The sequence below is a fragment of the Palaemon carinicauda genome, chromosome 1 (assembly GCF_036898095.1).
Source record: "Palaemon carinicauda isolate YSFRI2023 chromosome 1, ASM3689809v2, whole genome shotgun sequence".
Taxonomy (NCBI): Eukaryota; Metazoa; Arthropoda; class Malacostraca; order Decapoda; family Palaemonidae; genus Palaemon; species Palaemon carinicauda.
In genome coordinates, this window is record NC_090725.1 from 11,752,281 (window position 1) to 11,770,196 (window position 17,916).

The window sequence follows — 17,916 nt, forward strand, 5'->3', positions numbered from 1 at the left end:
TTGAATGTCATGGCAGATTGTCTCAGTCGGAAGGGACAAATAATTCCAACAGAATGGACCCTCCACAAGGATGTATGCAAGAGACTTTGGGCCACCTGGGGCCAGCCAACCATAGATCTCTTCGCAACCTCGATGACCAAGAGGCTCCCAATATTTTGCTCTCCAATCCCGGACCCAGCAGCAGTTCATATAGATGCCTTTCTCCTAGATTGGTCACATCTAGAGCTATATGCATTCCCTCCGTTCAAGATTGTCAACAAGGTACTGCAGAAGTTCGCCTCTCACGAAGGGACAAGGTTGACGCTAGTTGCTCCCCTCTGGCCCGCGAGAGAATGGTTCACCGAGGTACTTCGATGGCTAGTAGACGTTCCCAGAACACTTCCCCTAAGGGTGGACCTTCTACGTCAGCCACACGTAAAGAAGGTACACCAAGGCCTCCACGCTCTTCGTCTGACTGCCTTCAGACTCTCGAGAGCTAGAGGCTTTTCGAAGGAGGCAGCCAGAGCGATTGCTAGAGCAAGGAGAACATCGACCCTTAGAGTCTACCAATCGAAGTGGGAAATCTTCCGAAACTGGTGCAAGTCAGTATCCGTATCCTCGACCAGTACCTCTGTAACTCAAATAGCTGACTTCCTCTTATATCTGAGGAAAGAACGATCTCTTTCAGCTCCCACTATCAAGGGTTACAGAAGCATGTTGGCATCAGTCTTCCGTCACAGAGGCTTAGATCTTTCCAACAATAAAGATCTACAGGACCTCCTTAAGTCTTTTGAGACCACGAAGGAGCGTCGTTTGGTTACACCTGGTTGGAATTTAGACGTGGTACTAAGATTCCTTATGTCAGACAGGTTCGAAACGCTACAATCAGCCTCCCTGAAAGATCTCACCTTAAAGACTTTTCCTGGTATGCTTAGCCACAGCTAAAAGAGTCAGTGAGATTCATGCCTTCAGCAAGAACATCGGATTCTCATCTGAAACGGCTACATGTTCTCTACAACTTGGTTTTCTAGCCAAAAACGAGCTGCCTTCTCGACCTTGGCCAAAATCGTTCGATATTCCAAGCTTATCGTATGGTTGGAAATGAACTAGAAAGAGTCTTATGCCCTGTAAGAGCTCTTAAGTTCTATTTAAAACGAACTAAACCTTTACGAGGCCCGTCTGAAGCTTTATGGTGTTCAGTTAAGAAACCATCTTTGCCTATGTCAAAGAATGCTTTATCCTAGTTTATCAGACTGTTAATATGAGAAGCTCATTCCCATCTGAATGAGGAAGACCAAGCTTTGCTGAAGGTAAGGACACACGAAGTTAGAGCTGTCGCAACTTCCGTGGCCTTTAAACAAAATAGATCTCTGCGAAGTATAATCGACGCAACCTATTGGAAAAGCAAGTCAGTGTTCGCGTCTTTTTATCTTAAAGATGTCCAGTCTCTTTACGAGAACTGCTACACTCTGGGACCATTCGTAGCAACGAGTGCAGTAGTGGGTGAGGGCTCAACCACTACAATTCCCTAATTCCATAACCTTTTTAATCTTTCTCTTGAAATGTTTTTATTGTTGTTTTGGGTTGTCCGGGAGGCTAAGAAGCCTTTCGCATCCTAGTTGATTTGGCGGGTGGTCAAAGTCATTTCTTGAGAAGCGCCTAGATTAGAGGTTTTGATGAGGTCCTGTTGTATGGGTTGCAACCCTTGATACTTCAGCTCCTAGGGGTCGCTTTGTTTAGTTATTTTGATAACTTCTAAAATGAAATATAAATTCTTAGCTCATATGATGTAAACATATTTTGCTGGTCTCTACCCACCCCCCTGGGTGTGAATCAGCTATTATAATCACCGGCTAAGTTAAATATTGAAAAATGTTATTTTGATAATGAAATAAATTTTTGAATATACTTACCCGGTGATTATAAATTAAAGGACCCTCCCTTCCTCCCCAATAGAGACACAGTGGACCGAGGAGAAAATTGAGTTCTTTGTTTACAATGAGTAATGGGTATCTGAACGACAGATGGCGCTGTTGAGTACACCCCCTACCTGTGTAGCGATCGCTGGCGAATTTTTACGTAGAGTTTTTCTGTCGAGCAACAGAGTTGCAGCTATTATAATCACCGGGTAAGTATATTCAAAAATTTATTTTATTATCAAAATAACATGTTTTAAGGATAATGTTTCAAAGTTACCAGTAATGTTTCAAACACACCAGTGCAAGTAAAGTAAATATGTTGCTTCAAATAGCTACTTGTGTTTTATATGTAATTTTTAAGCCAGTTGTACAATGATATGGTAATGAAATAGATTTATGGTTTTATTCTTTTGTGTAAATAATACATCTAAAACGGGTTCTCAACCTTGGGTATGTCACAGGTTTCTCAAAATACTTCAAATTTGAATAATTGCAAACCTGTTTTGTAGAAAGTGGCCTGCATGTGTTAGTGTACGAATGTTGTACGTACACATTGTGGTTCCAGCCTCATGTCTCTTCAATGTGATATAGAAATATTAGACTTGTAGGTTTCTTCTTAGAATAAGTCCAAAGTTTTGGGTTAACTTTATACAATTTATTGATAGCTCCATCACTGGAGTATGGGATGGTTTGGTCGGATGACCATTCAGTATGAAAAGATGAATAGAACCGATTTACAAGAGGCTCGCGTCGATAACGTAACACTAGCTATCTCAGCGTTTTATCCATCCATCCATATACCAAGGCACTTCCCCCAATTTTGGGGGGTAGCCGACACCAACAATGAAACAAAACAAAAAGGGGACCTATACTCTCTATGTTCCTTCAGCCTAATCAGGGACTCAACCGAGTTCAGCTGGTACTGCTAGGGTGCCACAGCCCAACCTCCCACATTTCCACCACAGATGAAGCTTCATAATGCTGACTCCCCTACTGCTGCTACCTCCGCGGTCATCTAAGGCACCGGAGGAAGCAGCAGGGCCTGTGGCCGCGGGGGCATATAAAAATTAGAATAGCGCCAACGTTATCCTTGCGTGTCGTAAGAGGCGACTAAAAGGGACGGGACGAGGGGGCTGGGAACCCCCTCTCCTGTATAAAATTCCTGCGAGACATCGACTCAGCGTTTTATATAATAACAAAATGTAATGATCACCTAGCCTTATGGCCGGAAGTCAGATGATTCAGGTAGGGCTCAGTAGGTCAACTGCTTCCCACGGGAGGCGTTGTGACCTGTTTACAAGACACACATAAATGTTTATTCATGCAATGCATTCCAGGCTACTGCAAGCATTACATAGCATGGTCTAGTTTCACATCCTGTTATGGCGCTGTTATTACACTCCTAATTCGCCAGTGACCCCTTGGGTCGGGTTTATTTACAGATATGGAATTTATCTGTCTATAAAAATGTAATGCATTGCACATGTGCTAGATTAGATGTGTCCTCCACTAGAAGCAGGACACTTTAGTGACTACGTTAACTAGAAAACCATTGGTACGTTGAGATTTGCTTCAAGGTTTCCAGTGTATTTATGGCTTTGATTTTTTCCTCGTTTAAGTTGTCATGGATTTTATTAGTGGCTACAAATTCATTTGCCTACATTGCAACCATAACAACTGGTAATTGTTTCATGAATAAGTTTGTGATTTTGAATTTCCCAGCGGCAATTGCAGCAGACTTTAATCATCGATGTATTTATGTTTGTCTGTCTGCGTGTTAGTTTGTAAATTCATTACAGTACCCAGCTTGAATTTAATAGAGTTGATTGGTCTATGTCTAATAAAGAACTTGGATTGACCCGTAAATTCTCAGACAATTATTATTGTTATTACGTATGGTAATGATGACTTCATTTGTGCATTCAATAATAGATTTTATGTAAGACACATTTTTGCGTGGCCCTTTTGGATTGGATTCAAATTTGGTAGGGTTATGAGCCAACCATGTCCTGCAAAAACACAAATCTACATCAAATGGGTTGATGCTTACTTGCTTACTTGCTTACTTACTTATTGCTGTCCTTCGAATCGAAGACGACTTCTGCTTCGCTGTGATGGGGATGAAGTTAGATCTGTTGTCGTTGGTGCCATCTTGTATGGCTGTGAAGACCAATTCTGGATCCACACACTGCCACACAACTGGCAAGTCAGGTCTGGGTTGACCGGGGGTATCCGATCTCTACGGTTGTGTCTTCTCTCCCTGCGCTGTTGTCTTGCCTGGTTCCGGGTGTCTTCAAGTTGATTGACTCCAGCTTAACAGAGTGAGCGCCATAGTGGTCTGTCAGAGGCGTTCATTTCTAGTTGCTCAGGTTGTATGTTGCACTTCTTGAGCGTAGCTTTGATGTTGTCCTTGTACCTCTTTTTCTGACCCCCTGGATTACGCCGAGCTGACTGTAGAGGACCTGGCGAGGAAGGCGATGTTCTGGCATACGGATGACGTGGCCGATCCACCCGAGTTGTTTTTCTGCCAATGTGGATTCTATACTCAGCAGGTTTGAACGGTGGAGAATTTCAGAGTGAGGTACTTTGTCTTGCCATGTGAGCCCTAATATACGCTGAAGACAGCGAATATGGAATGCCTCAAGTTGTTTTACATGTCGACGGTAAGCCGTCCAGGATTCTGCTCCATATAGCAAGGTGGACATGCAGACAGCTCTGTACACAGCTACTTTTGTTTCTGTCTTGAGGTGGTGATTTAGGAAGACACTGGACCTGAGTCGGCCGAAAGATGCGGAGGCATGATTTATCCGGGCAAATATTTCCTCATCAATATTGTGTTTTTTAGTGAAGATGCTTCCAAGGTAGATGAAGCTATAAGCTTGTTTGATGGCTCCCCCATCCAGATGAAATACTGGGGGATCTCCTGCAATTATTTGCTGGGATAGGATTTTAGTTTTGTTCATGTTAACTTTGAGCCCCATGGCTCGGTAAATTGATGAGACAATGGTAAGGCTGCGTTGGAGGGCATCTGGTGAGTGAGCCACCAGAGCGCAATCATCTGCATATTGGAGTTCCATTAGGTGTGTCATTGTTGTTTTTGTCACAGACTGGAGGCGCCTAAGGTTGAATAAGTTTCCGTTTAGTCGAAACTGCACTTTCAATTGATCTTCTTTGTTGACTTGTTGGTGGCTCAGGAGGGTGACTGCAGTGAGGTAGATGTTGAATATCACTGGAGCCAGGACACATCCTTGTTTTACTCCAGTTTCTTCCCTGAAAAGTTGTGATTTACTACCACCCATACTTACACAGGTTTGCATATCATTGTATAAGTTTCTTAGAATGTTAAGGAATTTCGGAGGTACTCCAAATTTAGAGAGCAGTCCATAAAAGTTCTCTGTTCACCGTGTCGAAGGCCTTTGTTAGATCGATAAAGGCTATGTGAAGATCACGGTTTTGCTCATGGCATTTCTCTTGTAGTTGTCGGGCCACGAATATCATGTCACAAGTACTGCGTTCTTTACGAAAGCCACATTGCGTCTCTGGTAGTACATTATCTGAAATGTGTTTGCAAAGTCTTGCAAGCATTATTCTTGCCAGGATTTTACTTGCAACGCCGAGCAAGGTGATGCCTCTGCTATTGCCACAGAGGGAAAGGTCCCCTTTACGTTTGTAGATGGTGACTGTCTGAGACAAGCCACTCATGGGGGACTTCTTCCATGTTCCAAATAGAGAGAATAAGGTTGTGGAGATGTTGATGGAGTAAGTAGCCCCCCTCCTTGAATAGTTCAGCTGGTAGACCAGGGCCGTAGCTTTTGTTGTTTTTCATGGCCCTGATGGCTTGTATAGTTTCTGGGAAAGTGGGGTTGGTATCTAGGATTTCTGAGTGAGGAACATCAGGGATGTTGTTGAGGATATTAGGCTCTACAGGATTTCGTTGGTTAAGGATCAAGCTGAAATGTTGTGCCCAGCGATCTATTATCTCCTGTTTGTTTTTTAGGAGGTTTCCTTCTAGAGAGCGAACAGGAGTTATACTACTTTTTGTTGGGCCATATGAAATTTTAATTGAGTTGTAGAAACCATGTTGATCATTTGCATCTGCATATGATTGAGTTTCTTTTGCACAGTCATTCCACCAGTTATTTTCCATGTCTCTGAGTATTTTCTGCACTTCTGATCTTAGCTGTTGGAAGTTTTTTTTGATAGGTTGTGAGAGCCATGCATCGTGCGCTTTATTTTTTGCTGTGATTAGGTCATGTATACCATCAGCGTTGTTATCAAACCAATCTTGATGACGTCGTGTGGAGAAGCCAAGGGTTTCTTCTGCATTTTCCTGAATTATAGTTTTCAGTTTTGTCCACTCAGAGTCAAGCTCATTGTCGATGTTGTTTGGATCAATGTTAGGGATCTCAGCCAGCTTTCTTGCTATCCCGTCACGGTAGTTGTTCCGAGTAGAGGTGTCTTTCAGAGCAGGAATGTTTAATTTCTTTGAGGGAGGTTTGCGAGAAAGAAGAGGACGGATGGATAGCTTGAGTTTAGCACGTATTAGATTGTGATCTGTGTGGCACTCGGCACCTCTCATTGCACGGGATATATACAGGTATAAGCATAAATGGTGCTTGCGAGCAATATGAAGCCTCTTGAGCTATTTATTTATCTTCCTTAAGTAATTTATCACTGAAATATGCCAAATGACTATGAATACCATTGACATGTGTTGTGTGTAATGTTTGATAACAGAAATTGCTAAATCATTATTGACGTAACAGTAAGACATGTAATTGTCCTGGTTATTGTAATTATGACAGAAAACGTTCAAATTTTTTTTAAAACAACCCGTAGAAAATAATTTTATGGGTAAAATACATCGCTCACTACGTATTCAATGTAAAGTACATAGACCTTTTGAAGTTATTTCATTATTCATCGTCATCATCTCCCATGCCTATTGATGCAAAGGGCCTCTGTTAGATTTCGCCTGTCATCTTTATTTTGAGCTTTTAATTCAGTGCTTCTCCATTCATCATCTACTTCATGCTTCATAGTCTAAGTAGGCCTGGGTCTTCCAACTCTCCTTTGTAGAGCCCAGTTAAACGTTTGGTGAAATTGTGTCTCCTAGGGAATACGAAGAGCACGCCCAAGCTATTTCCATCTACCCATCACCATGATCTCATCCTTATAAGGCACTTAAGTAATCTCTCATAGTTTCATTTATAATCCCATCCTGCCATTCAACTCGCAATATCCTTCTGAGGACTTTGTTCTCAAATCTACCAAATCTGTTGTAGTTTGTTTTATTGTCATACCATGACTCATGTCCATACAGTAACACCAATCTCACTAAACTGATATATAGTCTGATTTTTATATGTAATTTCAGGCGATTTGATTTCCAAACTTTACTTAACCTAGCCATTGTCTGATTTGCTTTTTTCAATCTTCCACTAAAGTCTAAAGACCCTGTATTGGAGATCATTGTTCCTAAATACTTAAAATGATTCTACCTCATTAATCCCTTCTCCTTCCAATGATATTTCATCATCCATTGCATATTCCATTCTCATCATGTGTCTCCTATTTATCCTGAGCCCAACCTCGTGTGATATTTCATGTATTCTGGTAAGCAAGCATTACAAATCCTGTGATGTTCTGCTATTAAAAACACCATCAGCATACTCTAAGTCTGCTAATTTCCTGTTACCAATTCATTCCAATCCTTCTCCACCATCTTCGACTGTTCTACACATTACAAAATCCATGAGGAGGATAAACAATATAGGTGACAATTCATTCCCTTTGAGTACTCTGCTGTTCACTGGAAATTCATTTTGTAGGGCTCTACTAACATTAACTTCACACTTGCTATGCTGATGAACAGACTTAATCAAATTCACATATTTAAGAGGCATTTCATTATAAAGTAGGACTACACAATATTGGTCGGTGCACGCTATCAAAGGCTTTTCCATCATTGATCAAGTAAATTATCTTGTTAAAGGTTACATTATATAAATGTCAATTGTATTTATAGTCATGTAGCATTACCCAGTGAAGAATTACTTCATGGCAAGTATCATAAACAAAAACGTCCAGAAACTGCATATCGCCAGCAGAGGAAATTATCTGTTTTATAATTTGAAATCCTTCTGGATTTGGCTTCTCTCAATGATATATTTCTCTCACTAATGCAGTCAACAGATCACTTCAATGTTACTCGGCAACTTTGAATAATTTTCTTGACCAGATGCCTGCTTTTCAAATGAAATTCTAACTTCAGCAAAAATTAAGTCACTGCGGACCAGTATGACGTTTTTGAGATTATGAGTGACACCTTGTCAACTCTGTGTAAAGATGATGTGGATTAGCTTAGTAGTCTCATCCAGGAGTTGGATAGATATTTTCTTGATATCACAGACTAGGATTACCATCTCATTCGATACCTTCTAGATAAATTACAAGAAGAATTCATTGACTTTATCAATGACTCGAATGCATAAGATTCTTTCGATAGCTTGTCGTCGACTAGATTCCGGTCAACAATGGCAAGCTCTCTCCCTTCTTTAGCAAAGAAATGTGTACAGAACCTCCTGATATTTCCTTTTCCTTCTACATACTGTATTGCTGTGAGCAGGGATTCTCGGGACTGCTTGACCATAAAATATTTACGTTCACATCTGACTCTTTTAAACACTGTATCAGGGATTAATTTGTTGGTGGCAAAGAAACAAGCCCAACTATCTCACTTAAGTAGCCTATACTTCTAATTTGATACAATCGCACACACTGACTTCAGATAGAGTAAGTAACTATAGTCCATTTCTTTTATCGAGGCATATTTGCACCGACTCGCAGCGGTGCCCTTTTAGCTCGGAAAAGTTTCCTGATCGCTGATTGGTTAGAATTATCTTGTCCAACCAATCAGCGATCAGGAAACTTTTCCCAGCTAAAAGGGCACCCCTGCTAGTCGGTGCAAATATGCATCACTAAAAGAAATGGACTATAGTTGCGAGGCTTAACAATCATCATTAGTTCGCAGTCAGTGGAACATAATGCCTTCTTGATTTATTTTTTATGCTAGTGACACTCATGCAATCAGTAATTTGCCCTTGGTTAACTAGTTGTAAGCTGGATATAGCAGCACCACTACCTCAGAGTCACAGCTATTGGAAGAATATGTCTGATTTGATGTTTTATTTTTATATGCTATTCACGCACGCACACGGACTTACCTATCAGTGGTACTAGTTACAAGCTGCAACTAGCTGCATGCAGCACTAGTTCACAGCCACAGTGATCAAATATTCTCTAATATACAGTAGTTAATATTTTAGACTAGTAGCCAGTCACGTGTGTTTCCCTGTAAACTACTAGTTCCCATCAACACTACCTCGTAGTGAAACATTAATTGAAAATTTTGTCTGCTCCACCTATATAACACAATTTAGATTTAATAAACTTGACTAAGTTGATAAACCATACATTTCTTTATACCATATCTGATGCTGCATTGGGGGTAAATGATATGTGGCCAATACTGAAAGAGTTCAAGGGGTACATAAGGTTAACAAGGTTGAGAACCCATGATCTAGTATGTAAGAGAATTATTAATTCTACTTCCAAAATGTATATAATCCTGTTAAACCATTGGCAGTACTTGATGAGATCATTTTTCCTTTTGTGTTGCAGATTTCAAGCCATTTGACCTAGATGCATATTGGGGCAAGAGAATCTACCAAAAACTAACCCAGTCTTAATGAAACAAAAATATTCTGTACATGTATTTAGATGACTTGTAATGTACAAGTTTTTGTATGGCTCTATGTAAGTGTATACAGTACATATGTTTAGGAAACATGTTAAGTACAATTTATTTTTATCGGAATCTCTAAGGAAACCCTCTTTTAAGATATCCTGAAGACATATTGAATATATATATAGTAATTTGGATGGTAACCTCCTTTTTTTACGGCAAGCACCCTCCCTCCCCTGAAAGAAATAATAAGCATTTTGCTGTACTGTGTATTTTAATGCTCCTTGGTGTGATCTGAATTTGATTATTGTTTTTGGTAGCTGAATGGATTGTTGATGTTTCTTTTGCTCATTATTTGCTCACAGTTTATAACTTGACCTGTCCTGTATAGTGTTCAAAGATTAGGAACATGAAGCTCCAATTGCTTTTGAAGCATCTCTCATCAAATTTTGAAGTTAGGTAGTGTATTTGCAGAAGATCTATTGATAATGGGCTTATTTTGTTCCAACACAGAGACTTACCTCGAACTACTTTCTTAGGAGGTACCTGGAATCTCCTCTCAACTGACCAGAGTTTTGTGTAGTCTACCCTACTTTCGTTTTCTGTGGGGACTAACTCAGGCGTAAGGAGAACGTGCCCTGAGGGTAGTCCTGAGCTAGGTCGGCGTTAGCTTGGGTCTCGCTCGCCAGTAAGTTCTCTGGTCGCGTCGTGATACCATCCCGTCGCTCTCCATTCTCTTGCGACCCTTTGTGTCCCCGACTCGTGTGCAAGAAATTATTTCGAACATGCGGAAAAGTAATCAGGAAACAGGTTTCTATTGCTAGATATATTCCAATTACTCTACTATTATATAATTTCATAAATGTTCCAATTCCTGTTTCAAGACAATGCAATGTTACATCAACACATTCCAACAGACCAGTTTCTTATGGATGCCTTAACTTTGCCACCTGTTTACCTGGTTTAGTGATCACTTAACAGTCTGTTGACAATATCGACCTGGCATCTTGCAAGTGCCACACACCGATGGTATGCAGATTTGCTAATGCTCTTCTGAAGTAGCAGAATTATCTTTTTCTGTTAATGGCATTGTAGAAGGGATACTTCCCTCGTCAGAACCTTCTGCAATGAATTGCAGTTCTCATTCAACAAGAGAGCTTTCTGTAGGCGGTAAAACGCGACCAGAAACTTACTGACGATTCGACCTGAGCTAGCACGCTGCCCGACCCCGGGTCGCCCCAGGTCACGTACCACACTGCCTGAGGTTGACCCTGTAGAAAACGGGAAGAGGGTAAACTATATAAAAAGCTGGTCGGTTAGGTAGAGTTAACCAGTAACTCCTAAGAAGGTAGTTCTAGGTAAGTATGTTAGGAAAAATACAAATTACTTAAAAATTTGTGATATCTTTGCCTTTCACCACCTCTCACTGAAGAGCTTGGATCCTTCCCCCTCAGAGGATAAACCCAGGCTCGGAAGTAGTTCCTAACGATCTTCCCCCTCCAGGAACCCAAACCACTTTTGGAAAATCATTCGAGTCCTCAGATCTTTCAAGTGACAAGAACCTTTGATCGGATATCAGGTAGGATATGACCCAAAGGCAACTAACGAGCCTCTGCCTTGTTCTGAGTGAGCATACTGCATGACATATCAGGTGTCCCGAGTCATTCTGAAATAGCGAAGGCCTTTCTCTTCTTTGATCGAGTAGGTTTCCAAGATCCAGACTTAAGCCCGGCAGCCCGGCACAACTCCAATATTTATCTCCTCCATCTCTTCTTTACAGAGTCCAGGATGACTCGCTCCTCTGTTTTCTGAGGACACAACGGCACTACTTAGAGAACTAGTGTCCCCTTATAGAGCACCAGTGACCTTTTGGTGTGCCAAAGGGTGAGGAATATATCCAAGAGCATTGTTTCATCTGACTTGCACTTTCAGACATGATGATCCAACAGACCACAGGAGGAACATCTAGGAAGAACCTCAGTGACACTAGTCTTGAAGGCAGGAGTCTGGTACAACAGACATCTCCACTCCCCACTACCTGGGAAAGTTTACCCACAAGTCCCTTGATAATGTTATCTTTGGTCCTGCAGTAGCTACTCAGCCAGTTGTGTTGCAAACAAGCTCCCTCATTTAACAAGAAGCATATATTCTAAGATATGGTTTTAATTTGAGTCTAGTAGGAGAGAGGATTGTCTGACCTTTCTCTTTCTCTTTCTTTCCCTCTGTTTGGGTGAAGCATTTGCTTCATTAACGTTGGACATAACTCTGGGAATACTTTGTATTTTCCTTAAGTATACAAACATGGGTCCTTTAAATTACACTGCCTGCAAATCCTTGGTCAGGATGAAAATGAAGGTTTCTCTACCTTGTGAGTGTGTGGCTTACCCTTCACCCACAAGCTACTACTGACTACGTGCTAAAATTTTAAACGGTCGGTTCCAGCTTCACGGAAGTCACGCGTATTAAAGAACTTGGTTATGTGTAGCTGAGAATAATGCAAATTTCTTTTCAAAGATTTTATTGTACGGGAAATATGTTGATGTTATTATTAGTACTCTCCACTCGCCAGACCCTAATGTATTTAGTGTAACACCAAGTGAAATCGGGTCCATTTTAGCAATTACATCCCCCAAAACACGAACAGGGGTCATACTTAATGATCTCCCCTAGGCCTTACATTTTACGCACCATTTTCATCACCCTGAACAACTGCAAAGGGATATTATGTCTATGTTGCAAAGTACAGTATTACTCTTCTTGTCTGAAGCATCTGCTTTAGCGTACCACACAGAATATGTTCATAGAATAGAAAAGAAAGGGCTTAAAAATTATCTTTTATTGTTTTTGTGTAGAAATACGTCACCTCTTTTTATGACGGTTAAATTTTGTAAGTACAGTACTTTGAATATAATTGAGTTATTAAAAAAAAAGGTCGAACATATTCATGACATTAGAAATTCTAGGTTCTTTGGTAAATGCCTTCTTGTAATTGATATGTTAAATGGTTGTAAGATGCTGTAATTTTATGGCCTAGGTCTGTCACCACATTCAACCTAGAAAGAAGAAGTGTACACATTTAGATCTAATGACTCCAAGGAGTGATTATTGCTAATTTAATGAGAAACTTTAGCTACGCTATGTGCATATTATGATGAAAAGGGAACGTATGTGGTCTTGGAATGTTGGAGGTTAGGTTATTTGATATACTGTGAATGCAATTTAGGCAAATGAATCTGTTACTTAACAAAATACACTCCACAAGTAGTTACTATGCTATGTAGCTTATGTTTTAAGAATCAAAGTAGTGGCAATGACATGAAAATTATTTAAAAGAAAATTGTTTAAAAAAGAAGAAAGGTAGACATGCGTTGACAGGCCAGTCGCAGGTCTGCAATACGTCGTTCCATAGGAGTCCTGACATGCAGTTGACAACCCAAGCAGTGCCCTCCATCCCACATTCGCAGAACTTGGAACAGTCTTCCGGATCAGAGAAGTAAACTGGGAACTGTCCTTGAGGGTAAGGGCATCCCTTAGAAACTTCAGTGGGACATGCGACCAATGGATCCGAGCAGGCGCCGTCAAAACAGGCACACAGGGCAACCGAAAGAATAACGGCAAGTGTAAATGCCTTCATCTAAAAAAAAATAGGTTAAACGAACTTCAAAAATCTGAATATGTATAAATAACCTTATTCAGGTTCAGTAGAGTTTTGTAAAAGTAATAGCAGGAAAGGTCTATTTGATAGTTATTTTCAGCTATTTTGCCAGGACTTGATTCAGATCTGGAACAACTAATAATTATACCTTTAGTGTTATTTAAAGCAGGAAATTACCAATGCTTACCGTCTGCAAAGATAAGCTGCCTTAAAATGAATTTTAATGTTGCTGCTTTACAGTCTCGTCTCCACTAACATCCTCCACCAAGATCCCTCTATTTATACCCCTATTTAAATTAAGGTTATTGGTAGGTATGCGTATGGGTGAGCCGTAATTGTAGGTGAGTTAAGCCTATAAGCCATATATCTCAAGTTGGGATTTCATCATAAACTGATACTGATAAAGAAACAAGGTACAGTAATTTCATGGTAAGGATGATTGCATTATTAACGAGAACTTAATTTGATCTTATTGGTAGAGAGACAGCACTTTGCCATTTCAAGAATAATTAATTAAAGCCTATCCTAACTAACAAATTAAAAGAAATTTAAAAATATAAAAGAAATCATGAACAACATATGTATTAACATGTCATTAATGGTTGCCTATTTCTACTACCTCTACCGCACAACTATAATTGGCTGATTTATGAAATTGTAAGATATTTGTTGTATTCTAATCCTAAAATATTTGAAAATAAAGGCTTTTCAGGTATAGGGATAATATCAAGTGGTTTTGTCTTGTTTTTAACATTGATAGAAAACATACTAAGTTTCACCTAGGATTTATTAACTAAAATGTTTAATTATACTACGTTTTTTTTTAAAGTCATGTTAGCAAGTAAAGATATTCAATTGAATGAAATTTGATATGGTACAATTTGAAGCAAGTGTAGTCTATTCATCCTACTTAATAACATCCCCATTATATTGTTTAATAGGTAGTAGGTTAGCCAGGACTCCAGCCACCCGATGAGATACCGCTGGATTTATTGGGTCCTCTGATTGGCCAGACAGTATACTGTATATTGGATCCCTCTCTCGGGGTATAGACCATTTTAGTTTTGCCTACATATACATTCAATAGTGTAGCCTATTCTTATCACATTCTACTTTGTTCTCGTACACATGACAAAACTTATCAAAACTTTCCTTGCTCAGTGGATTAACTACTGCACTGCAGTTATTCAGTGGCTACTTTCCTCTCGGTAAGGGTAGGAGAGACTATTTAGCTATGGTAAACAGCTAGGTGTGTAGAAGGACTGGGTAGAAGGAATTATGTAGTTGTTATGGGTGACTTAAATGCTAGAGTGGGCGCTGGAGAGGTAGAAGGTGTCGTTGGGAAGTATGGCGTACCAGGTGAAAATGAGAGTGGTGAGAGACTGGTAGATATGTGTGTTGAACAAGAGATGGTAATAAGTGCTAGCTTTTTTAAAAAGAAAGATAAAAATAAGTATACATGGGTAAGAGTGGCAAATGGAAGAGTAGTAGAAAGGGCATTAATGGATTATGTGTTGATAACTAAAAGAATGTTTGGAAGATTGAAAGACGTGCACGTGTTTAGGGGTATGGCTAACGGTATGTCTGATCATTTTTTGGTGGAAGGAAAATTAGTTGTAGCAAAAGAGTGGGGGAATAGAGTAGGTGGATGTAAAATGGAGCTAGTGAGGGTTGAAGAGCTAATAAAACCGGGGGTAAAAAGTAAATATCAGGAAAGGTTGAAAATGGCATATGACGAGGTGAGAGTAAGAGAAACTGGTAATTTAGAGGAGGAGTGGAAGTTAGCAAAAGAAAATTTTGTTGGGATTGCAAGTGATGTATGTGGCAAGAAGGTTGTTGGAGGCAGCATGAGGAAGGGCAGTGAATGGTGGAATGAAGGAGTGAAGGTAAAAGTGGGAGAGAAAAAGAGGGCTTTTGAAGAATTGCTGCAGAGTAATAGTATAGAGAAGTATGAAAAATATAGAGAGAAAAAGGTGGAAGTAAAGCGCAAGGTACGTGAGGCAAAGAGGGCAGCTGACCTGAGGTGGGGTCAGGGACTGGGTCAGTCATATGAAGAGAATAAGAAGAAGTTTTGGAAAGAAGTGAAGAGAGTAAGGAAGGCCGGCGCAAGAATTGAAGAGACAGTGAAAGATGGAAATGGAAGGTTGTTAAAAGGAGAGGAGGCAAGGAAAAGGTGGGCGGAATATTTTGAAAGTTTGCTGAATGTTGAGGATGATAGGGAGGCAGATATAATTGCTGTTCCAGGTGTTGAGGTGCCAGTGATGGGAGATGAGAATGAGAGAGAGATTACAATAGAGGAAGTGAGGAGAGCACTAGATGAAACGAGAGTAGGAAAAGCATCTGGTATGGATGGTGTGAAAGCTGAGATGTTGAAGGAAGGGGGTGTGACTGTACTTGAATGGTTGGTGAGATTGTTTAATGTGTGTTTTGTGTTGGCAATGGTACCAGTAGATTGGGTCTGTGCATGTATTGTACCACTATATAAGGGTAAGGGAGATGTGCATGAGTGTTGTAATTCAAGAGGTATTAGTTTGTTGAGTGTAGTTGGAAAAGTGTATGGTAGAGTACTGATTAATAGGATTAAGGATAAAACAGAGAATGCAATCTTGGAAGTACAGGGTGGTTTTAGAAGAGGTAGGGGTTGTATGAATCAGATTTTTACAATTAGGCAGATATGCGAGAAATATTTAGCAAAAGGTAAGGAGGTGTATGTTGCGTTTATGGATCTGGAGAAAGCATATGATAGAGTTGATAGGGAAGCAATGTGGAATGTGATGAGGTTATATGGAGTTGGTGGAAGGTTGTTGCAAGCAGTGAAAAGTTTCTACAAAGGTAGTAAAGCATGTGTTAGAATAGGAAATGAAGTGAGCGATTGGTTTCCGGTGAGAGTGGGGCTGAGACAGGGATGTGTGATGTCGCCGTGGTTGTTTAACTTGTATGTTGATGGAGTGGTGAGAGAGGTGAATGCTCGAGTGCTTGGACGCGGATTAAAACTGGTAGGCGAGAATGATCATGAATGGGAGGTAAATCAGTTGTTGTTTGCGGATGATACTGTACTGGTAGCAGACACAGAAGAGAAGCTTGACCGACTAGTGACAGAATTTGGAAGGGTGTGTGAGAGAAGGAAGTTGAGAGTTAATGAGAGTAAGAGTAAGGTTATGAGATGTACGAGAAGGGAAGGTGGTGCAAGGTTGAATGTCATGTTGAATGGAGAGTTACTTGAGGAGGTGGATCAGTTTAAGTACTTGGGGTCTGTTGTTGCAGCAAATGATGGAGTGGAAGCAGATGTACGTCAGAGAGTCAATGAAGGTTGCAAAGTGTTGGGGGCAGTTAAGGGAGTAGTAAAAAATAGAGGGTTGGGCATGAATGTAAAGAGAGTTCTATATGAGAAAGTGATTGTACCAACTGTGATGTATGGATTGGAGTTGTGGGGAATGAAAGTGATGGAGAGACAGAAATTGAATGTGTTTGAGATGAAGTGTCTGAGGAGTATGGCTGGTGTATCTCGAGTTGATAGGGTTAGGAACGAAGTGGTGAGGGTGAGAACGGGTGTAAGAAATGAGTTAGCGGCTAGAGTGGATATGAATGTGTTGAGGTGGTTTGGCCATGTTGAGAGAATGGAAAATGGCTGTCTGCTAAAGGTGATGAATGCAAGAGTTGATGGGAGAAGTACAAGAGGAAGGCCAAGGTTTGGGTGGATGGATGGTGTGAAGAAAGCTCTGGGTGATAGGAGGATAGATGTGAGAGAGGCAAGAGAGCGTGCTAGAAATAGGAATGAATGGCGAGCGATTGTGACGCAGTTCCGGTAGGCCCTGCTGCTTCCTCCGGTGCCTTAGATGACCGCGGAGGTAGCAGCAGTAGGGGACTCAGCAGTATGAAGCTTCATCTGTGGTGGAAATGTGGGAGGTTGGGCTGTGGCACCCTAGCAGTACCAGCTGAACTCGGCTGAGTCCCTGGTTAGGCTGGAGGAACGTAGAGAGTAGAGGTCCCCTTTTTTGTTTTGTTTCTTGTTGATGTCGGCTACCCCCCAAAATTGGGGGAAGTGCCTTTGGTATACAGTATGTATGTAAACAGCTTTTCTAGAAGGACACTCCAAAGTTAAACTCTTGTTCTCTAGTCTTGGGTAATGCCATGGCCTCTGTACTCTGGTCTTCCCCTGTGTTGGTGTAGAGTACTTTTGCACACTATTCTATCTTATTTCTCTTCCTCATGTCCTTTTTTTTTAAGTTTTTATACTTTATGTATCAAAGATATATTTTAGTGTTATTGTTCTTAGAATATTTTACTTTAATTGTTTATTATTTCTTGTGTAGTTTTTTACTTTCTTGTTTCCTTTCTTGTCTGGGCTATTTTCCCTTGTTGGAGTCCTTGGGCTTATAACATCCTGCTTTTCCAACTAGGATTGTAGCTTAGCTTGTAAAGGTAGTAATATACAATGCTATTTATCAATATGAAACTATATTTGTGCTGCTCTTGTGTAGGAACAGTATCTCATTATTATCTCATTCATAAGTTTTGTATTATTACTAGTCGAGCTACAAATTTGGTGGAAAAGCAGAATGCTACAAGTCCAAGGGCTCTAACAAGGAAAGTAGCCCAGCAAAGAAGGAAATGGT

At 40.4% G+C, this 17,916-nt stretch overlaps 2 protein-coding genes across 2 annotated transcripts in view; both read left to right on the forward strand.

The window, feature by feature from the left end:
• LOC137646946 (MAPK regulated corepressor interacting protein 2-like) overlaps nucleotides 1–9,910 on the forward strand; it is a 51,739-nt gene extending 41,829 nt beyond the window's left edge. The window contains exon 6 of the mRNA XM_068380019.1: nucleotides 9,582–9,910. Coding sequence (XP_068236120.1) covers nucleotides 9,582–9,649 — 68 coding nt within the window. The 3' untranslated portion in view covers nucleotides 9,650–9,910. The remainder of the gene's footprint in view (nucleotides 1–9,581) is intronic.
• The window catches only part of LOC137646969 (apolipoprotein D-like), a 227,335-nt gene that overhangs the window by 115,641 nt on the left and 93,778 nt on the right, over nucleotides 1–17,916 (forward strand). The window lies entirely within an intron of this gene.